The sequence below is a fragment of the Emydura macquarii genome, unplaced genomic scaffold (genome assembly GCF_026122565.2).
Source record: "Emydura macquarii macquarii isolate MOO-44397 ecotype Brisbane River unplaced genomic scaffold, CSIRO-AGI_Emac_v2 contig_499, whole genome shotgun sequence".
Lineage (NCBI taxonomy): Eukaryota > Metazoa > Chordata > Testudines > Chelidae > Emydura > Emydura macquarii.
In genome coordinates, this window is record NW_027130636.1 from 16,719,410 (window position 1) to 16,741,981 (window position 22,572).

At 48.2% G+C, this 22,572-nt stretch overlaps 1 protein-coding gene across 1 annotated transcript; it reads right to left on the reverse strand.

The window, feature by feature from the left end:
• Positions 1-3,797: 3,797 nt before the first annotated feature.
• ERFE (erythroferrone) lies at positions 3,798-21,714 on the reverse strand. Its single transcript, XM_067538666.1, has 8 exons — positions 21,514-21,714; positions 17,152-17,274; positions 16,476-16,578; positions 15,120-15,343; positions 13,352-13,460; positions 12,900-12,990; positions 5,810-5,888; positions 3,798-3,896 (listed from the first exon to the last, which is right to left on the reverse strand). The coding sequence occupies exons 1-8, from the start codon at positions 21,706-21,708 to the stop codon at positions 3,798-3,800; spliced, it is 1,023 nt and encodes a 340-aa protein (XP_067394767.1). The 5' UTR covers positions 21,709-21,714.
• Between the last annotated feature and the right edge of the window lie 858 nt (positions 21,715-22,572).

Consider the following 22,572-nt stretch of genomic DNA (forward strand, 5'->3'; position numbering starts at 1 on the left):
TGTCAAGCCGGGCCTTAAAAACCTCTAAGGATGGAGATTCCACCACCTCCCTAGGTAACCCATTCTAGTGCTTCACCATCCTCCCATCTTGAGGCTTTTAACAGTAAATACAGCCAAAGGCAAGGTCAAAACTGAATAAAAATCGTGAAGTAGCTGCTGATGTTGAATAACTCAATCTGAAAACTGCAGTCTTATTCACACACTTCCTTTTTCCACCCATCTCTCTATAAAATGGTGGTTCTGAGTAGCTATTACTCTACTTGCAGAAGCAAGGATTAAACTATATCAGTTTCCAATTATGCATTCAAACATGGCTAGTCTACCACGCTGCAGCAGTAACTTTATTGTATTTAGGCTAGCTGAGAATTGTATCTCAGTATCATTAATCTTCCTCTGAACATTACATAACCATGCTTAAGTTAACACAGAGATGCATCTAGCCTACAGTTCTAAAATTCGGCTTTTGTGCAAAATGTTTGCCTTGTCAAACCAAGCTGCCCTGGAAGTGTGTGGAAGTTTTGCTCTTGGCTGTGGGTGATGCAGAATTCCCCCTTTAAAATGTTAAACAATGTGAAATAGAGCAAAACCACTGGAGGTGCTTCCTCAAAAGACATTTACTATTTTAAAGAGGTGATGAGAAATCCTGGGTGCTAGCAAATCTACTGTCAGAAACTAAGGAGCAGGTTTAGCCTTGCCTCTGGTAATTGTGTAGTAAAATGAATAGGCAGAGGATGTAATTTTTTTAGAAGTTAATGTGGGAAGAGGGAGAAGAAAGATGTGAGAGGAAAAAACACTTTGTTTAGTAACTGAAGAAGCACGCTGGACTTTAGAACAAAAACAGCCTGCTTCTTGTCTCAGCTTATCCAAGTAAGGGTGGTGGAAGCAGTTGGCAGATGTCTGTGATATAATGCCAGCTGGGAGTGTGACTGGCATCGGGTGAGGCAGCTCTAAGAAGGGAAGCATCGGGCCATCTTTACTGCTTCCACTCTGCAGCCTAAATACCTTTGGAGGATGTGGACCTCCGTCGTCTTTCTTTTATTCCTGTTCTCTTTGCCCCCTCCACTTCGTGTGTATCAGCGTGAGTCGCAAGTCCTTTGTTTTACCTGCCCACTTTCTATCCCCCCCACTCGTTTTCTCTGACTATAGCTGCTTCATTTTTCTGCCATTCCTCCCCTTGTGAAGCATTACTGAAAGCACAACTCAAGCCACTTACATAAATATATTCCGTATTATAGTACCATCCAATAAATAGATATTTCCATAAAATGCTTTATACCATACGTTTATCTATGCTGCCAGTAGGGAAAAACCAGACCGGGATCTTTAACCTGGAATGTAGGAGTTTTTATGATCGCTGTAGCTGGGAGACCCACTGAAATCTGGTTTTGGAGGGCCAGCACCAACCTTAGCTTTATCGCAGTCGAAGACAGATTGCCTGCTGACATTTCCACAGTAGAGTGACCTGGGTGAGCAACTTACTGAGAAAGAACCAAAAATTTGTCCCTAAGACAGCTACTGCCTTGTTTAAACTTCCTTTTTATTAATGTTCCAACAATTTCTTTGGCATTTTGCTGTGAAGATTAGGCACCCATTTTGATGACACCCTGAACAGAAATCCATCTCAAACATTCTGCTGCTGTGCAGTGCAGGGTGTGAGGGGGAGGGAGGGTTGAGTTTTCTCTTCCTTCATGAAATAGCAACAGGCTGGATTTATTTTATGGACTTAAGCAGTAGAGGAACTTTATCTTCCAATTCTTCAGCTGCCAGTCATACTTGCTAGCAGTGTGGCTCTGCAGGTTGCAGCATATCCTGTACGCCCACAGACTTCCAGGGGACTTCTCATCTTGCAGGATTGGTGCCTAAGAGTGAAATCCTGATGTCCTCTTTGTGTGTGGTTCATTACAAGAAAAAGCTGTATTTTTAGCTTGTTAACTAATGTGGTAAAATTCTAGTGAAGATAAGGCAGTTAACTTGTGTGAAACCTACAAGGTCACAGTAAACCTGGAGGGAGGGGTGTTCCCTCACAATCTTTACTTTGGCTTGCCATGGGGAATCCTGCTGTTTACATGGTCTGCTGACGTGTGAAGGCTATGACGGGGCCTATCTTCACTGGGATGTTGCTGCATAGTAAGAACACACCTTCTTTTCCTTGTGAAGAGGTGGCCTTTCAGGCTTAACCACTCTGACTTCAGTGGGAGCTCGGGCTCCAGTAAAGACGGCAGGAATTTGGTGTGTAAGTTTCTACACACCTTAAAAAACTTAACTGGCTGATCCTAATTTTTGAACATGAGGCTTATGTCCTGTTTTGTATGTTAGCAGGGCCCCAAATGCCAGACTTGTCAAGCTTTTCCTGTACAACACTTGTGGCACAGCAGTGGAAAGCCCGTGGCACTAAGTCTCAGGGCCCAGGTCACTTGACTCGGATTGTGGGGCTAAAAACTGCAGCATGTAGCTGTTGAGACTCGGGCTGGAGCCTGGGTTCAGAGACCCCTCGGGGGTGGGGGGGAGGGGTCTCAGCTGGAGCTATGGCGGCCTCAATCAGCTGTCCCAGGGCAGCTGCAGCCATGCTCCAGGGCTTTTATTGTGCTGTAGAGGTACTTTATAGTTTTCTAACCAGCGAATTATATGAGGCTGTTTGTAGAGAAAGCGCTAGTATTCTATGTAAAGGACGACTTAAGTAGCTTTTTTCTGAAAGATTTGTTAAAATGCTGCCCCTAGCAAATGCCCTCGTCAGAGTTAGCTCTGTTTCCTGACAAGAGAGTTTGCTGTGATAGCAGTTCCTCTAGCAGGACTGGAAAAGCTTTCTTTCGGGGTGGGGGGAGGAAATAAAATGGAGAGAGAGTTGAACTGTGGTTTATGTGCTAAGGGTCCTGCTGTCAGGAAGGTGGAGCTGGGTGTAGTTCTAGGATATCTCACTAACGTTCTGGCAGGAGCTCAGGAATTAAGTATATGATACTAAGAAATGAGACCGCGGCTTTTTCTCTCCCCACCTTTCTTACCAATTTAAAGCCCATTCCTGCAGCTTTTACTTATGCACGTAGTCCCACTGGGTTAATCGGAGTTTGACTGTACTATCGGCACCAAAACCAGGCATAACGGCGAGTATCTCCACCATCCACTGACTGGGCGCTCTGCCATGGGCAGAGAATGGGGTGGTGTCATGCGGACTCTGTTTCGTACGATGTGGGAAATCGTTGGATAGCAATTCATGTTCTAACTCGTCTGCTGCCTTATCAAGACATGGCTCTGCTTTGAAAATTAACTTCCAAATAACAGTGCCTGCTGACAACAAACATACTGATAAGCTACAAGAAAGCTAGAGCAATACACATAAGCTGCTATTGTCTGCTGAAAAACTGAACAGACAAAACCTGCCCAGGAGCTAGTCTATGGGTGAAAGCTTCTTCCAATCCCCCTTTCCTAAGCATTAATGCTCAGTAAGGGCTGGTGAGGTTTTCCTTAATAAAAGTCGGTCTGGCTTTAGAAGTCAGCCATGTTACAATTGTTCATGTAAAGTAAGCTTCAAGATCTGGTCGTAATTTAAAGGGGGCTCATTTTAGTGAATCCACTCTTCCTTTTTCATGCTTCCAATTTTTTTTCCATCTCTCCATCTTCGAATGCGTGAGATCTCATGCAAAATGTGGTGTCTGAGGGCTTGGTTTTGTAGCACAAGCAGACTCTTGCCCCTGACCTCACTGTACTATGCTCCCTGTGCTTGGGCAGTGGGGAATTAAGGGGTTCTTGCTGAAGAGATCGCGTCAGTTTACAGTGTGCAAGGGCAGCTGGTTTGAGGCTATTCACACCCCTAAGAGAACAGCACTGAAATCGGAGCCGCTTCGCACAGTGAGGGATGATCCTGTGGCATTGTCTACAAACACGGAAGCATACTGGCCAGCCTGAAAGGGAGAGATGAGAGGGAGGGTGAAAATCGGCCCAGGTTGCCACAAGCAGCACCTTGGAGTGTCAGATCTACAGCGCAATACCTAGATAGGAAGGGTGTGATGCACTAGTTAAAGTTGTTACGTTTTACACTTACTAGAACACGAAGCTGTTTCTGTCCCTTGGTCTGGCCCCAGTGGTTATGGCTATGTTGCACCACTGACTCCAGGTCTGTGGGACCCAGACTGGGGCCTTCAGTGTTTCTAAGCTGGTGTGTGAGTGTTCACACTCCATTGTAAACCTGGCTTTACAACTACTGGGTGCGTAGCCATGCTGCATATGCAGCCCTGATTCAGGTCTGTGGCGTGAGCTGTATCCATACTGCACAATGACAGGACTTGGACCTGAGTCAGTGGGACTTGGGCTGACCCACCCTCTAGCAAGGTCCAAGCACCTGGGTCCTGGATGCTTGCTTATGTACGTCAGACTGATTGTGTGTGGACAGAAAGTAGGCTTGGGCTCAAACTTGAGTCAGAGCCTGGACTTAGTGTGTAGTGCAAATATACCCTCTGACACTCTAGCAGCATTAAGAGGTTTGTAAAAAAGCCTAGAAAGCTGAGGGAGAAATTCCCCACTACACCCAGAGTAGGCCCTGCCCTAGAGTGTGCCATTCATGCGAGGGGGCAAGGCGGTAGTGTAGAATGCTCTGGTCATTCTGGACTGTGCTGCAGCCAGGGCAGGTTGCTGGTTTGGGCCAGGTCTCCACCAATCCCTAAAATGTGATGGTTCAAAGATACCCACCAGAATGTTCCTAAGTGAAATAGTCAAGGGGAACAATGCAAAAGTGAAGGTTATAATGAGGACTTTGCAATGTTGCATATCCTGTGTATTTTGTAAACTTGCTAGCCCCATGTGAGCAATGCACTGAAACATGCTGTCAAATGGATGAGTTGACTCACTGAAATGTTGCAACTTATTTTTGCTGCTTTGCTGCTTTTTTTAAAAAAGCAAACCCTTGGGCTGAGCCCAAAAATCAGAATGGCGCCTGCTCTCCATCATTTCACTGTGGGGACACACTAACATAGTGCAGTGCAAAAACCCTACCCCTTTCATTAATGGGTATCTCCCGATGTTGGGAGTTGTTCCATCATTGCTTTAGTGCATTAGCCTTTTAGGTGCCTAAAGCAGTTGAAGCAGATGTATACAGGCATTTACCCAATTATAATGGTAGCATTTTACATCCACTTTGTACAGGTGGTAATCACTAAGCAAGGTGCAGGGCAGTGGGGAATCGGGCCCAAGGTATATAGTACCACAGTCCTTGGCTGGTTCTATGGCTGAACCTAGTATAAGCCACTAACTGTAGGCAAAGACACCCTAAAAGACTAAACCCTGCAGTATGGGGGCTGGTCAGGGGCAGGACTCAGTGCCAGACTCTCTTAATCCCATTTACCTGCGAGGTTCTGGGCCTCAGTCCCTAGAAGAGGTGGATGGCTGAGCATTCCAAAGGCTTGTTTTGAGAACTGATGCAGCAGGAGGCTGCGGAATGAGCTTTCTGCCCAGCCCCAGAGGAAATCCAGCCCAACTGGCAGAAGCACAGGACTGTCAGCAAGCAGTGGCTGCCTGCTGCCCTTGGGAGTGGAGATGCTCAGTGAGGGTGTGTCTGCACTGCAGTCAGAGGTGTGACTACATTGGGGTAGGTATTCCCATGCTAGCTTTGAGCAAGCCATCATACTGAAAACAGCAGTGAAGACAGGGCAGCATGGGCTTCGGCGTGGACTGTACGAATCTTCCTGGCCCCCAGGGGTGGTGGTGTGACATTTTGACTGCCTAGTTGTGCTGCATTCTTATGCCAATAGCTAGCACCCTGCAAGATGTGGGGTTGCCCATAAGGAACACCCCTGGGCCTAATTAGTGTGCCCATGCCTACCTGCAGATACAGGACTCCACTGACAGAGATGCTGAAAAGTTCACTGTTGCTGTCCAAACCAATCACTGTCTCCAGAGAACTGAAGGGAAGAAAGAGCAATGTCAGCACTGGGGTGAACAGCGGCTCAACGCCCCACCCAGCCTTCTAGACTGCTATCTAGTTGCAGACAGTGATGGGCTGCCCTTCCGTCTCCAGATCCAGACATCAAAGAGAAGGGGAGGGTTGCCCAGGACCCTTGCAAACTTCTCTGCCAAGCTGCTCAGCACCCTGTGTGCCATTAGCTATGTTTTAGTCTCAATTTTGTTTAAAAACGCAACCCCAACGTAGGCCTCAGGAATGGTACCGCGCAGCGTCCTGGCCCCTGCTGTCCTCTCTGCACCGAGGGGATGCAGCATGGCCAGGGGAACAGGGGCTTCCCCCCACACACCCCCCCGGCTGACGCACTTATCTCAGCTGTGTTCTGGAGTGCTCATCCCATACAGCAACCTGTTCTGAGAGCTAAGGGGCCTGCTCACACACCTGTGGGGATAGAGTGCTTTTCTCCACTTGGACATTGACTTAGAGAGATTACAGCTACAAGAGACCACCCCATCACCCAGTCTGACCTTCCGTCAGGCCACCTACCCTGGCCCGTGTCCACACATTCAACCCAGCAATAGAAATTAGCACCAACTATTGCAGCCAACAGGGGCATTGCTACGTGTTACAGGAATGGACTAGGAGGGCCCAAGGTGCACCAGTGCCTGAGGCCCCTGCAATGGCAGGGAAATGATTAAGTGAGATATCTCTACATAATCCTGGCCCGGGACTTGCCACACACTGCAGAGGAAGGTGAAAAAAACCCAAGTCACTGCTATTCTGAGCTGTGGGAAAATTCCTTCCTGACCCACACATGGCGATTGATCCTACCCTGGTCAAGGCTGGAGGGCTATTTGATCTCTTATATGAAATGAGTTGGTTCATTTCCAAGTGGCCATCACAAGACAGCCATTAAGTTAGCATTTGTGCTGGCAGGGTCAGCGGGGGCCAATGATGGAATGGGCATGGAGCCTGTACTACCTTTCTACCCTTGGCGGTTGTCCCTCTAGAACACAGTCAATAGTCTATTTTTTACCTAACCAAACATTACATTTAATTAAAAGCCCACTGCAGTAGGAGTTATGCTGAAAGAGACACTTGCATCTTTCACTGTCTAAATGGTGGGATATGTGTAAAAACGGATATATAGAGAATGGATGAGGGATTTTTTTTCCAATTTAATGGGTTTGGGCATTCAGGCAGCTTTGAAAATCTTAGCCCACATGTACACTAATAGCCTAGCGAGATGCCTGGGTTCTCTGTGTGCACATCCCATATGGGAATGAAAGATGCACGTGCCTCTTCTGGCACAATGCTTGCTAAAATTGGACAGCGTTACCTTGTGGCGGTGAGATTTGTTTATTACAGAGGTGAGAGATTTTGGGGCTTTACGCTTTTTCTGGCGTACAACCCAAAGTTCTAGCTGAGACCAGCATATTGAATCTAAATGGTACCGTGCATGGACCAGCTCTGTAATTAGCTGGCATTAGCCAAGAGGGTTTGACAACTTTCCCAAATAACTAAATGGCATTACTCTGCAGGACTATTTTTTGTCTCTTGGGCTTGGTCTACACTTACTTTGGCGAGTCGGCGGCAGTCGACGGGAGTTATGCTTAGTATGCAAAGAACTTGCGTAACTCCCATCTACTTCTGTGCTTCTCTTCTGCATGCTGTCTTTACTGCACAGATGGGAACCGCGTTCCCGTCAATGCAGCACTATGCCACTTGAGGAGGTGGTTTTAGTACGTCGACTTCTGGATCGACTGAGTGGGTCTTCACTGACTGCTCAGTCGATCTAGATAAGTTGATCTGACGGCGGCGATTTTGCCGCCATTAGTTTAGACATAGCCTTGATTTGTGGCACTGTTTTGTGAGCAGTACCAGAAACAGAGCAACATGTGTGTGTGTGCGCGCGCATGCATACTGTGGAAATATTTTTGTCTCTATTTGATTGCTCTTTAATCACAGTGTATTAGTGACGATGCCGGACCTGGGGGTAACAGTGGATAAAAAGCTGGATATGAGTCAGCAGTGTGCCCTGGTTGTCAAGAAGGCTAATAGCATATTGGGCTGCATTAGGAGGGGCATTGCCAGTAGGTCACGGGAAGTGATTATTCCCCTCTATTCGGCATTGGTGAGGACACATTTAGAATATTGTGTCCAGTTTTGGGCCCCTCACTACAAAAAGGATGTGGACAAGTTGGAGAGAGTCCAGCGGAGGGCAACAAAAATGATTAGGGGGCTGGAGCACAGGACTTATGAGAAGAGGCTGAGGGAACTGGCTTGTTTAGTCTGCAAAAGAGAAGAATGAGGGGGGATTTGATAGCGGCCTTTAACTACCTGAAAGGGGGTTCCAGGGAGGATGGGGCTAGGCTGTTCTCGGTGGTGGCAGATGACAGAACAAGGAGCAACAGTCTCAAGTTGCAGGGCGGGAGGTCTAGGTTGGACATTAGGAAAAAGTTTTTCACTAGGAGGGTGGTGAAGCACTGGAATGGGTTACCTAGGGAGGTGGTGGAATCTCCATCCTTAGAGGTTTTTAAGCTGAGGCTTGACAAAGCCCTGGCTGGGATGATATAGCTGAGGTTAGTCCTGCTTTGAGCAGGGGGTTGGACTAGATGACCTCCTGAGGTCCCTTCCAACTCTAAGATTCTATGATTCTATGATGCTCCATCACACTCAGGCTGACTACTAGACGCATAGGCCCCTCTGTAAACTGTACACATTCAGGGACGAAATTCAGATGTGGTATTAGTTGCACATTGGTAAAAATGCATGTAAGTCAGAAGAGACTGTAAGTCCTGGTCTACACTAGGCAATTAGGTCGGTATAACTAAGTCACTTGGGGATGTGAAAAACTCCACACACCCATGAGCAATCCAGCATAACCCCTGGTGTAGCCAGCACTCGCTCAATGGGAGAATTCTCCTGGAGACCTTGCTACTACCTGTCAGGGAGGTGGAGTCAGTACAGACTGACAGCCGCATCCACTTTAAAAGTTCTTTCAGATTAACCTTCCTACAAGTGCCCATGTAGACAAATCTACAGAGCATGGTTGTAAGTAGAGCTGAAATTGGCATCTCTAGTCCATGGGCAGTTCTGATTTAAAAAAAAAAAAAAAATGCATTCTGAATGAGAACAAAAAGCTGAAATTGCAAAATTTCCTGTGGAATGATCATTTAAAAAAAAAAAAAAATTCCATTCATAACTAATGAAACATTTTATTTTGATAATGTCAATTTGCTTTGGTTATATTATATTAAATACAGTGTAATGCCATATGAACATTTGATATGCTATAAAAGTCAAAACAAAATGAAGCCGTCATAATGAAATATTCTAACTTTATCAAAATGAAAGCATTTCATCAGAATTGACACATTTTGATTTCAATTAAACTGAATTTTTTAGAGCTGTCAAATGATTAAAAAATTAATTGTGATTAATCGTGAGACTAAAAAAACTGTGATTAATCACAGGTTTAATCGCACTGTTAAACAATAATAGAATACTGTTTCTTTAAATATATTTGGGTGTTGGGGGTGAAATGTGTGTGTGTGTGTGTGCTGGGGAGAAGTGTGTGTGTCAGTGTGACGTCTCTCTAAGCAGAGCACTCACCACAAGCCTGAATGGTTGTTCAGACAGCAGCTGCTGACAGCATCCTGCCTCCTGACCCAGAGGCACTATCACAGACAAGCTCCCTGTTCCCCGAACCAAGCTTAGCGGAAACAGGGTACATGGGTGACAGGAGGGGGGACACCCCAACATCAGCACCCCCCCGCACCTGTGGCTCTGCAAGACATGAGGCTACCAGTCCAGAAGAGCTTGGCCAGGGGTGGATCCAAGGTGGGGGGATGGGGACAGGAGCAGTGGTGGATGCAAATGGCAGCAGAGCAGCGTGGAGAGGAGGCACCCATGAGCATGGCATGATGGTCACTGGCCCAGCCTGGCTACCCCTAAGGCCGGCCCTGCTCCTGAGCCTGCAGCAGCAGACAGGCTCCCCCTGTTCATAGAAGATTAGGGTTGGAAGGGACCTCATCTAGTCCAACCCCCTGCTCAAAGCAGGACCAACCCCAACTAAATCATCCCAGCTAGCGCTTTGTCAATCTGGGCCTTAAAAACCTCTAAGGATGCAGATTTCCCCCACCTCCCTAGGTAACCCATTCCAGTGCTTCACCACCCTCCTGGTGAAAAAGTATTGCCTAATATCCAACCTAGACCTCCCCCACTGCAACTTGAGACCACTACTCCTAGTTCTGTCATCTGCCACCACTGAGAACAGCCTAGCTCCATCCCTGCCTGGAACCCCACTTCAGGTAGTTGAAGGCTGCTATCAAATCCCCCCTCATTCTTCTCTTCTCTTCTGCAGTCTAAACAAGCCCAGTTCCCTCAGCCTCTCCTCATAAGTCTTGAGCTCCAGCCCCCTAATCATTTTTGTTGCCCTCCACTGGACTCTCTCCAATTTGTTCGTGTCCTTTCTGTAGTGGGGGGGGAGAGGGGCAAAACTGGACACATTACTCTAAATGTGGCCTCACCAATACCAAATAGAGGGAAATAATCACTTCCCTCAATCTGCTGGCAGTGTTCCTACTAAACCAGCCCAATATGCCGTTAGCTTTCTTGGCAACCAGGGCACACTGCTGACTCATATCCAGCTTCTTATCCACTCTAACCCCCAGGTCCTTTTCTGCAGAACTGCTGCCTATCTCGTTGGTCCCCAGTCTGTAGCAGTGCATGGGATTCTTCCATCCTAAGTGCAGAATTCTGCACTTGTCCTTGTTGAACCTCATCAGATTTCTTTTGGTCCAATCCTCCAATTTGTCTAGGTCACTCTGTATCCTATCTCTACCATCCAGCGTATCTACCACTTCCCCCCACTTAGTGTCATCTGCAAAGTTGCTGAGGGTGCAATCCACCCCATCCTCCAGATCATTAATGAAGATGTTGAACAAAACCAGCGCCAGCACCAACCCCTGGGGCACTCCGCTTGTTACTGGCTGCCAACTGGACATCGAGCTGTTTATTGCTATTCATCCAACCCATACGTCTTTAACTTGCTGGCAAGAATACCATGGGAGAGTGTATCGAAACTTTGCTAAAGTCATGTCCTCCGCTTTCCCCACATCCACAGAGCCAGTCATCTCATCATAGAAAGCGATCAGGTTCCCTGACCCCCAGCTCAGCAGCAGCTGGGCACATGGGTAGAGGGAGGGGGGCACGCTGACATCAGCCCCTCCCTGCCCCCGCTCTGTGCAGCAGCCAGGAGGCAGGCTCCTGGTGCGAAGCAGCCTGGCTGGGGTGGCGCCATGGGTGGTGGGGGAGGTGGGTGCAGTTGAGTTAATTGCATGTGTTAACTGCAATTCATTGACAGGCCTAATGTTTTCTGTTGGAAAACTTCCACTGACATTTTTTGGACACATGGTCACTGGGATCATCCCTTTAGATCCAGTTACAGGCCCCAGTACAGAGCTGTGACAAGTGCAGGTCAGGACTGAGGCGCATAAAGGGCACACAAAGGTGACAGGATGTCAACTGATCCAGGGGCCAAGCCAGTTGCTCAGCTAAGTTAGATCAATCTTAAGGCTGCTATAGTTTAAACCTGGCTGTCAATGGCCCCCGCAGGTTATTCAGGCAGCTAGGAATCATCATGATGCAGGGATACGCTGGAGGGTAGGGATAGGATACAGAGTGACCTAGGCAAATTGGAGGATTGGACCAAAAGAAATCTGATGAGGTTCAGCAAGAACAAGTGCAGAGTCCTGCACTTAGGATGGAAGAATCCCATGCATAGCTACAGCCTGGGGACCGACTGGTTAGGCAGCAGTTCTGCAGAAAACAACCTGGGGGTTACAGTGGACAAGAAGCTGGATATGAGTCAGCAGTGTGCCCTGGTTGCCAAGAAGGCTATTAGCATATTGGGCTGCATTAGTAGGAGCATTGCCAGCAAATGGAGGGAAGTGATTATTCCCCTCTATTTGGCATTGGTGAGGCCTCATTTAGAGCATTATGTCCAGTTTTGGGCCTCCCACTACAAAAAGGATGTGGCCAAATTGGAGAGAGTCCAGTAGAGGGCAACAAAAATGGTTAGGGGGCTGGAGCAGAAGACTTATGAGAAGAGGCTGAGGGACCTGGGCTTGTTTCGTCTACAGAAGAGAGGAATGAGGGGGGATTTGATAACAGCCTTCAACAACCTGAAAGGGGGTTCCAAGGAGGATGAAGCTAGGCTGTTCTCAGTGGTAGCAGATGGCAGAACTAGGAGCAATGGTCTCAAGTTGCAGTGGGGGAGGTCTATGGATATTAGGAAAACCTTTTTTTACCAGCAGGGTGCTGATGCACTGGAATGAGTTACCTGGGGAGGTGGTGGAATCTCCATAGACTCTAAGGTCAGAAGGGATCAATGTGATCATCTAGTCTGACCTCCTGCATATCGCAGGCCACAGAACTTCACCCACCCACTCCTGTAATAAGCCTCTAACCTATGACTGAGTTATTAACGTTCTCAAATCATGGTTTAAAGACTTTAAGGTACAGAGAATCCACCAGCAAGTGAGCTGTGTCCCATGCTCCAGAGGAAGGCGAAAACCGCCCAGAACCTTAGAGGTTTTTAAGGCCCAGCTTGAGAAAGCCCTGGCTGGGATGGTTTAGTTGGGGTTGGTCCTGCTTTGGGCAGGGGGTTGGATTAGATGACCTCCTGAGGTCCCTTCCTACCCTCATCTTCTATGATAGCCCAGACATAATCTCTTGCTCCCAGCCAGAGCTCCTACTCTGAGGGCTGGGAAATGGGATGGTGTGGAAGCAACTACAGAGTCTCAATGTCACCCTGGGATTCCCTTTACCTAAGGAATCTGCCACCTGCTCTCAATAGCCACAGTGATGCCAGGCTCTGACGTATTCACTGTGTTCACCTCCTTTTTGTACACTCACAGCGGCCGGGCTAAAATAAAGAAAAACTTCTTTTAAATGTAAAAACTGGTTGTGCCAGTGGTGAGGGCCTGCCTCCACCATCCACACTCACATGTTGCGTTGACAGAGAGACTGGACACAGATCAGTACCCGCAGGTGATCTCTTGCACGCTGTTGCCTCTTCTTCTGTTGTTCTCCATGAACTATAAACACAGAAGAGCTAATGAGACAGGGACGCAGTATTGTCCCCTTCTGAGCAGCTCCCCCAGGAAAGGGGCAGCCAGCCATGCCCACACAGCTGGCCAGCCAGACTGCACTGATAGAACAGCCGAGTTTGTGCTATGGGCTTCAGTGGAACTACACCAAGTTACAGCCGCTGGAGATGTGGGACACTGACTCCAGCAGAGCTATGCCCATTTAGACAAGCAGAGGATCTGGCCCAGTAACTGCAATGGGGCTATGCTTATTCACACCAGCTGGACTCTGGCTCAGAGTCCTGGAGAATTCAACAGCAGTCCCATGCTGTGGAGGCTGGCTCTGAGTGACAAGCAGCGGGAAGCTTACCAATGTGCACGGTCGCGGTGAAGGTGTAGTACCCTGCAACAGGCGCTGTGTATTGGCCGCTGGTCAGGTTCAGCCCCAGCCCTCGGTGGAACATCCCCGCTTTCTCAGGCTAGTAATGAAGAGACAGGCAAGACTGTGCATACTGGGAAACACCATCTCAGCTCTGCATATTGGACTAGGGGCTGGGCGCTCAGCTAGCAGGGTCCTCGCAGGAACCAGACATAGGTTATGTCTGCGGTGAAATCGGAGGGCAATTGCAGCCCGTGCCATGTAACTGCATCGCCACTAGAGCTTTGATTGTCTGAGTCATGCTGGTAACATTGTTAAGTACAGATAAGGCCTAATAATAACGTATTTGGCAAATTTGCCTTGTTTTCAATTTATTCACCAATTGGCTGATATCTGATCTGAATTGTTTTCAAATGTGATTGTTACTCAGAATTGTTCATCAGATAACTCTGGCAAGCTAGTTTTGATCAGTAGATCAGAAAGGGAGGATGGATGATGAAAGACTCAGGAAGGCTCAGAGGCCAATTCCTAGCTTTGCCACAGACGTCTTATGCGGCCTTGGGTAAGCTGCATAATCTCTCTTTGCCTCTCTTTCTTATCTGGAAAAAGGGAATAATAATTCTCCTTTTGTCTTGTCTGTAGACATTGTAAACTCTTCATGGCAGGGAATTCTGGGTTGTGGTGACAGTATGAGAAGAAATCATGTGGGGAAAAAAACCCTGCATCATTCTTACCTGTGTGTCTGTTGTATGGCATCACTAAGAGCAGAGTTAAGGTTATTGGATGCCTTAATTGTGCATTTCTAAGTCTTATATCTAGATTTCTTTTACATTTAACCTTAACTCTGAATTTCATGGATGGTAATGCTTATTTTGAGGATAATTATAACATCCTTGTAATGTTTTTGTACCCTAAGTTACTGATGTGGATGCAGCCTTAACTCCATTGGTATGTCAAAGTTTGTCTAGGGATTTTAACTGGCCTGCAAGCAGCAATGACCACAAACCTAGGGCCTGTTATAAATACATGGAGTGACAGCTAAATCAAACACTGGTTTGGACAGGAAGCTATTGAGGCAAATTGTTTAGCAGCATTACTATGAAGTTGGTTATGAGCTGGACTAATTGATAAGGCTTTGGCTCCAGATGCAGGGGAAAATATTCGCGTCCCCCCATCCCGGACACACACACATCTATAGTACTACACAAATGACAAGGTGAATTTGGGGAGTTAGGACCTGATCTAATGCCCACTGAAGTCAATGAGAATCTCCCTATAGACTTCCATGGAGGTTGGCTTGAACCCATATTCATTGTCCTGTGAGAGCTATGCGAATAATGAATATTTTAATTCACTGGCAATTCCAAAAAATTGGAAGAACGGAAAAAAAAAAGAAGTAATTTCAGACTGACCCAAAAATGAAAATTTTCAGCAATCAAAAGGTAGGAAAAAAATTGTTTTAGGTCAAACAAAATACTTCATATAGGCAAAAATCTAAAAGTTTTGTTTTGATTCCAACCATTTTAAACAATTTTGATTTGGGGTTTTTAAATAAAATTAAAGGAAAATTTGAAACTAAAAGTTGTTTAGAATCAAAAGTTTGAAACGTTTCATTTAAAAAATATATCAATTTTTCACAATGTTTGTTTGTTTTTTTGAGCAAAACACTTTGGTAAACCAACACAAATTCGGCAAACAGGCCCGTGTTGCTGACTCTGCATTTTTGCCAGTCCAGCCCCCCCTCCCTCCACACACTCACTATGTAATAGATCTGAAGCTCTTGCAGGGATCTCCGGTCAATGGAAATGTTTCTACGTATCCGGCAGTGGAAGGCTGCCTCCACTCGATGCTGCGGCTTATTCTTTGCCAACGGACCAGCAACCAATGCCAAGATGTCATCTTCTCTCTCCTCCTCCTCTTCCGCCTCTTCCTGGCAACCTTCGCAGGCCTTCAGGCTCATCCTTTCCTGCTTCTTTACCACCTCTAAGAATGCCACCCACAGAGAACAAGCTTTAGGAGTCACCACGGTACAAAGGGTTTTCACAACTGACTATGGCCCTAATCCTGCTCCTATTGGTGCCAAAGGTAAAATACCCCTTGATGCTAAAGGAAGCAGGAAGACAACACTGGTCTGTAATCTAGTCAAATCCCAGAAAGGTGGCATCATCATGTGAGCCAGCATCCCTCTCATGCCTGCTTCATGTGCTTGATTCAGTCCAATGCTCTGCCTGGTCATTTGAGGCAGTGCTGAGGTTTGCTGGAGAATGCTCTTGTGTGTTTCATTGCAATCATGAAGAAAGGGATGCTAGTTCTCTTGGGAGCCCCAATTATTATTGCTGAGTTTGATTCCTAAGTGCTGAGCCAAAAAACTGATGGGAAGTTCTCTGAAGTGGTGTAGATAAACAGGGAATGAGGTTGTGATGCACACAAATGCCACCACACAAGTACACACATGCCACTGCAGTGAGTGGGAGTCTCTCCAAAGATGGCAGTGGAGGGTGGATTGGGGCTATAGTCACTTTCCTTTAAACTCCCCCCTCCCCCCCAAAATAGGTACCTCAGCACCAAGATGTGCAATAGCAAATATTATTTGTGCCATTATACACTGTGCACATTTGACGGGTGTGTATATATTTATTCACGTAAATGACCTACCATCTGTGAATGACTCTCAAAACCTGTGGTGGAAAATTCAGTAGAAGTAAGCACTACACTGAAAAATTAAAGTGTCTCGGGGGGCTGGAGTTTGATTCTGGCTGAGCACCCAAGCAGGGCTGTAAGAGGGAGTAAGGCACCACCCCAGACACGCTCCTTTATGCCCGGCACTGGTTGTGCCTGGGCATGCGGGGTAAGCAACACTGCATGCCAACACACTGCCCCCTGTACCCACCAAAGGGTCGACTCCCCACCTGCACTGGCCAGCAACAACTTACTGTCCTTCCCCCTACACTCCCCTGAGTCAGGAGAGCAGGTTCAAAGGTGACCTCTCCCTCCCAGTAAGACAGGAGGACAGGAGATCATGCCCTGCAGCATGGGACACCCACCTCCCCAGTCCCACTGCCCCACCTGAGGGGACGCACTCAGCCTGCTCCATGCACAGGCTTTCCCACTGTACCTTTCAGCAGTAGCCGGAATTCCCTCAGCAATTCCTCTGGTGTCACCAGGGCTCCTGGAGGCCCTTGAGGGCCAGGCGGACCTGGTGGGCCCGGCAGGCCAAACTGGAGTCCCAGACAGAGCACAGAGCTGTTAGTTCACTGTGCCTTCAACTTGGGGAACAACTAGCTGGTGCAGCTACAGTGGGAATGGCTTCATTCCCGAGTTCCAGCCGCCAGCCACCCCCCACCTGCCTCTGCTGACATCTCAGCAGGTGTGGCCATCTCTGCTGGCTTGGTTACTGTTTTCATCCCCCTGCCCCCAGTCTGTTCTGGGCTCAGAGGGAACAGGGCTGGGACACAGCAGGCCTGGGCTGGGGCTCTCCGTGTGCAGTGGGGTGCAGTGGGCCTGGGCTGAGGATTTCTGCGTGGGGTGGGGCACAGCAGGCATAGGTCAGGTCTCTGTGTGGGTTGGGGGCGCAGTGGGTCCAGACTGTGGATCTCTGTGTAGGAGGCAGAGGGCGCAGGCTAGGCTCTCTGTGTGGGGCGGGGCGCAGTGGGCCTGAGTTCTCTGTGTGGGGTGGGGCATAGTGGGCCTGGGCTGAGGTTTTCTGTGTAGGGGGCAGAGGACCCAGGCCGGACTCTCCGTGTGAGATGGGGTGCAGTGGGTCTGGGGCAGGGTAGGTTGTGCAGACACACCTTGAATGTTTTCGATTTGCCTTTGCCCCGTTTCTTGCTATTCACCCCTTTGTTTGATTGCTTCACAAAGAGCATCCAGGCGTCCCGGGGGTCGATGTTGCGAGACCTCTCTGGAACGGTTTCCTGTGGGACAATCAGAGAATGAGAACACAGACAGTGACGGTGACCAGCATCATGGGGCTGGGCACAAGTGGGTGCCGGCCTTCATTGGTACTCTCAGTACACGGCAGGAGCAGGAACAAACCAGCTGGAAACCAGCATGTGCTGTGGCGCCCATGACTGCTGGCCAGAGCGCTGTGCCCTGGTCCCAGTGAGCAGGACATGGTGGGGAATGTGGCTACCAGGGGAACTGCTGGCCTCAAAGAAGCTCTGTAGTGGGCACTCTTCCCTCTGCATGGGGACTCACCCACTGCCCCGCCCAGTGCTAGCAGCAGCGTTTATGGGGTGCGTGTTTTGGAAGGGATGTAAATGGAGCCATAGCACTGGTAGGCGTTAAACGTCTCACAGCTCTTTTTGCAGTCAGCAAAGGTAGCAATGTCAGTGTCTTGGTGAAGTTCTAAGACCTTCCTGCAATGTCACCTGGATACAGTATTTGACTGTTGCTGGATATTGCGACATGGCTCCCATTTCACTTAGTGATAGTTGCGTTTGAGTGGCAAGTAAAGTAATTCTCTGGGTCTGCCTGCACTGAGGTCAGGGGTGCGATTGCAGGCCGTGCAGCCAGACCCTCACTAGCAGGACTGACAGTAACCGTGAGGCTGTGCCTGCTGGCTGGGGACTCTGGTAAGGCCTGAAGTGGCTAGCCCATGCTGCTGTTCATGCCGGCTCAGCTCTGTCTACACATGCCACCTCTGACTGATGTAGAGCCAGAACATGGGTGGCAAATGAGGCCAGAGCCTCCCCGGGTGAAAAGTGGCCTAGCTCCGCTGTAGTCAGTGTTAATTTACTCCAGCTCAGGGTCCGGCCCATGACATTTATAAAGCCCTTGTCACAACATCGGCGTAGCAAAACTCAGTTCTTAGCAGTGCTTCGCATGCTCAGGCAAACTGCCGACGTCTGATTTCCGATCCTCGTCTCCCACTGGCTGTTGATTGTGGCAGAGACAGTGGGCTGGGCCCAGATCCTCCAAGGGATTTAGGTGCCTAACTCCCATTGAAGTCAATACGTGCTGAGGGAAGGGAGTGAGGCAAGAGACCCCTCAGCAGCAGCCCCTCTGGAAGATTCCCGAGCGGTGCTGGCAAGTGCCAGAGGAGCAGGCTCCAGTGGTCCATGTATGTGAGCCCTCGGCTTCCCCAGTGACGCCGCATACCTAGTGTTTGAGGTGGGTCCTTATTCAGGTAAGCTGGGGGGTGCTTGGATGAGAGACTCAGACTTGCTTAGAATCATAGAAGATTACAGTTGGAAGGGACCCCAGGAGGTCATCTAGTGCAACCCTCTGCTCAAAGCAGGACTAACCTCAGCTAAGTCATCCCAGCCAGGGCTTTATCAAGCCGGGCTAAAAAACCTCTAAGAATGGAGATTCCACCACCTCCTTAGGTAACCCATTCCAGTGCTTCACCACCCTCCTAGTGAAAAAGTTTTTCCTAACATACAACCTAGACCTCCCGCCCTGCAACTTGAGACCGTTGCTCCTTGTTCTGTCATCTGCCACCACTGAGCTCCATCCTCCCTGGAACCCCCCTTCAGGTAGTTAAAGGCTGCTATCAAATCTCCCCTCATTCTTCTCTTCTGCAGACTAAACAAGCCCAGTTCCCTCAGCCTCTCCTCATAATCCTCCAGCCCCCTAATCATTTTTGTTGCCCTCCGCTGGACTCTCTCCAACTTCTCCACATCCTTTTTGTAGTGGGGGGCCTAAAACTGGACACAATACTCCAAATGCTGCCTCACCAGTGCCAAATAGAGGGAGGGGAATAGTCACTTCCCTCAATCTGCTGGCAATGCTCCTACTAATGCAGCCCAATATGCGATTAGCCTTCTTGGCAACCAGGGCACAATGCTGACTCATATCCAGCTTCTTATCCACTGTAACCTCCAGGTCTTTTTCTGCATAACTGCTGCCTAGCCCGTCGGTCCCCAGGCTGTAGCTGTGCAACAAACCATGGCAAAATATACACAGTAAATATCCTTAATTGAAAACTCTAATAATTTCTCAAGCAGCATTTTTCTTACTTTGCCTGTCTTGTAAATTTCAATGATTATCAATGGAAATATTTTTTCCTGGGTTGGTGTGTGTATGGTGAAAATGACATTAACCAATAAAATTCTTGTCCTTCCAAGCCTATGTATTATTGACCCAGCAGGCTAGCACTGAGCTTCATTGCAGGTAATTTTGGGTAAGGCCAGGAATGAATGATCATGGAAGCTGAATTCTTAATGTGCACTCATGTAGCAGCACTATAAACTGCCACTGCAGTGACTCCAGTGTGTTGGGTTCCCAGTGTTTTAAACAAATGCTGTGTGCACTGCTGCTGTTAATTTGGAATAGCCTAAAGATTAACAGCTGGCCCCTTTTCTGCCTGCCTTTATGTCCACAGAGTGAGTTGGACATTTTTCAGAGAGCTGGGGCAGCAATTTGGACTCTCATGGCCTCTCTGAGCAGGACCTGCTGGCAGAACCCCCAAGGTCAACACATTTTTTAAGCAGTTAATGTGTTTCTGTGCTGACAGATTCGCAAAGCTGCCCTAGCCAGCTCCCCCAGCAATGCAACTTGTCCTGCTTAATGGATTTACGACTCTCCGTACCCCAGTGAAGTGGTGTTGTTGGAATGAAGCCATAAAAGGCCCCAATGAGTCGGGTAGGATATAAAAGAATACCCCTGTAACAGCTGTCATCACTAGCCATATGGTTCCCACCCATTCACAAACGACTGGCCACAGCTTTCATCTTTCCCCTGATCTGAGAGCAAAGGAATGAAGGTGGGAAATTCATTCTCCTGAGCCACACTGTTCTCACCCAAGAGAGAGCTTAAACCCTGCCTAGAGCGCCTTTAGTAACTGCTTGAGCAGATAAGTGGAAAGGGATTTCTGGGTGGGTAAAGACTGAGCCTCCTGTTCCATCAGCTGCTCCAACAGGACAGAATATGTCAGGGCTGGATTTCAGGGCTCCTCTTACAACTCAATGGGGGCTGCAGTTTTATCCTTCAGAGCTTGTCTGCATTCACTTAGGAGTGTGGGTTAGTGAATATGGAGGAATCTGTAGTGGTGACTGCATGTGCACTTGATCTTAACCAAACCAAAGCATGTGGAATTATTGAGGCAAATTCTGTGGTAGTGTAAAAGAGTCTAAGATGGTATAAGTTACACCTTCTCCTAGCTCCTTCTGGCCCACAAACCTACTTACACAGTCACCTTTGCATAGCACCCCTGCATTTGGCCCACTGGATTTGTTTTTAAAATAGTACAGATATGGTCAGCTAGGAACTTGTATTTACCTTCTTGTAACATAAGAAAAAAAGGACAGTCTTCGAGAGTGAAAGGCTGCCGACTTAAAATGTAATCAAAGGAATGGGGGTTTTAAACAGTGCACACTTGACCTATGGAACTCATTGCCACAAGGTATTAGCAACGTCAAGAGCTTAGTAGAATGAGCAAAGGATTAGATGGTTGTACAGATAATCGAAACAACATCACCGGTGACATTAGATAGGATGTGGAAGTTTAGAAGTAATATGAAACCTAATGTTTCAGAATATAAACCATCACTAACTGCTTGGTGAAAGGAAGAAACTGCCTCTGAGAGTAGTTTACTCAATAATTGTCCAATATGAGGTTTCTTGCCCCTGCCTCTGAAGCATCTGTACTTGGAGACAGTCAGGTGGACCACAGGTCAATCCCACTGTAGTTCTTTTATATGACAAAGTCGATCAGTTGTAACCAATAAGCTGCAAGATAAATTCTGTGGTTGTATATTTCCAGCAGAGCCTGAGAAAAATGTTTGCTCTGCAAAATATTTATGACAAATCTGGGAAAAAATTGTGGCACTCACTAACACTTGAATTCAGAGCTTGGTTTGATCCCATCAGTGTGCTAGATTCTTGATGCTTTCTCATGGCAAATGTCAATTTCTCATGACAAAAAACAAATGTAGTCACCCAAAAGGCGAAAAGGTACAAAACCACCCCTAGCCCACACCCAGCTATCACAGGGTGTAAATAAAAGTAATACAGTGTGTAAATAAAAGTAAGTAAAAAAACAAAAGTCATCACACAACTCAAATTCCACGGTTACATTTTACTTGTGACCATGTTCACTCAGCTCAGAAGTTAGACTCTCTGTGCATTGCCCACTTGCCTGCTCTGGTTGCTCTGAGTTTAGATCTGTGCTCAATTCCCTACAGCTGGGAGCAGGTAGAATAAATGCTTACCAGGTCATTGGAGGCTGGCAGGGTCAGGCTGCTTTTCCCCTGGCCTGTGGGATACTCATTCCACTGGGATTTCTTCTCTTGGCTTCTTCTGCTTCCGAGTTTCTCTGACCCCACTGAGCCAATGCAGGAGGCCACTGCCAGGAGTCCCATACACAGTAGCAGGAGCCAGCGCCTGACTGGGAGGGATCCAGCCATCCTTAACACAGGGCACCAACAAGTTTCTAGAGACACCCAGCGTCAGGCATTGCCTGGCAGAGCAGGAAGCAATCAGTCTGTGTCCTGTCAGGAATGGTGTGTTTGGTGGAAGAGTCGTGATATTCCAGCAATGTCAGGCGTCTCCTCCCATCAGCACCAACTCAGGGGACCGGTCGCCCTTTCAGAGCCACCTCAACTGCTCAACTCAACAGCTGAGCCACCTGCCCCTGGACTTTGACTTTTGACCATCCAGGAGAGGCCAATGCGGCCCCTGTAATTCGGAGAGTTCCCCTCTTCAGTCTGCAGAGAGAGTCTGGGCGTGAGGTTACAAAGCCATGTGGTTGGGCTGCGTTCCTCACTTGCCTCCTTCCTCGAGCTGCCTTGGAACTGTAAATACAATCTCTGCCCGGCACATCTAGCGTGTTCCTTCCCTTCCCAGCTGGATGGCCAGTTTCCCTGCTGATTTCCCTCACTCCAGCCTGTGGCTCGTGAGAGACAATCCTGCCTGGTGCACTGCCTCTCCCTTGTTCCCTGGCTCTCTGTGGGCACTGCTCCTGGCTCAGCAGACCTTGGTTCGCTCTGTCTGATATCCTTGCTTGCATCCACTCCTTTTAATAAGCTTGAATTCCCCGCCTGGTAGGCACTATCTCACACACCACTCCAGGGAGCCAGAGCCCCCTCCTGGCTCCCAGAGTTAGGTGCAACCAATTCAAGCCTCCGGCTCCAGGAGCTAGAGTCTTTGGCAGCTTGGAACCCAGGGACAGGTGGAGAGGCTCCAGCCTGCTAAGTATGAGGCAATTTTCAAGGAGAGGGCTATAGGCTGGGGGACTGAAGCAAATCCCCAGCCAGCAGCCTCAGGGCTCC

Bases quoted from the DNA above. Each gene is read 5' to 3' on its own strand.
- ERFE (XM_067538666.1), bottom strand. From the start codon at position 21,708: ATGGCTGGATCCCTCCCAGTCAGGCGCTGGCTCCTGCTACTGTGTATG. The intron at 17,275-21,513 runs GTAAGCATTTAT...ATTGTCCCACAG, and splicing joins TGCCAGCCTCCAATGACCTG to GAAACCGTTCCAGAGAGGTC. The intron at 15,344-16,475 runs GTACAGTGGGAA...TGGCATTCTTAG, and splicing joins ATTCCGGCTACTGCTGAAAG to AGGTGGTAAAGAAGCAGGAA.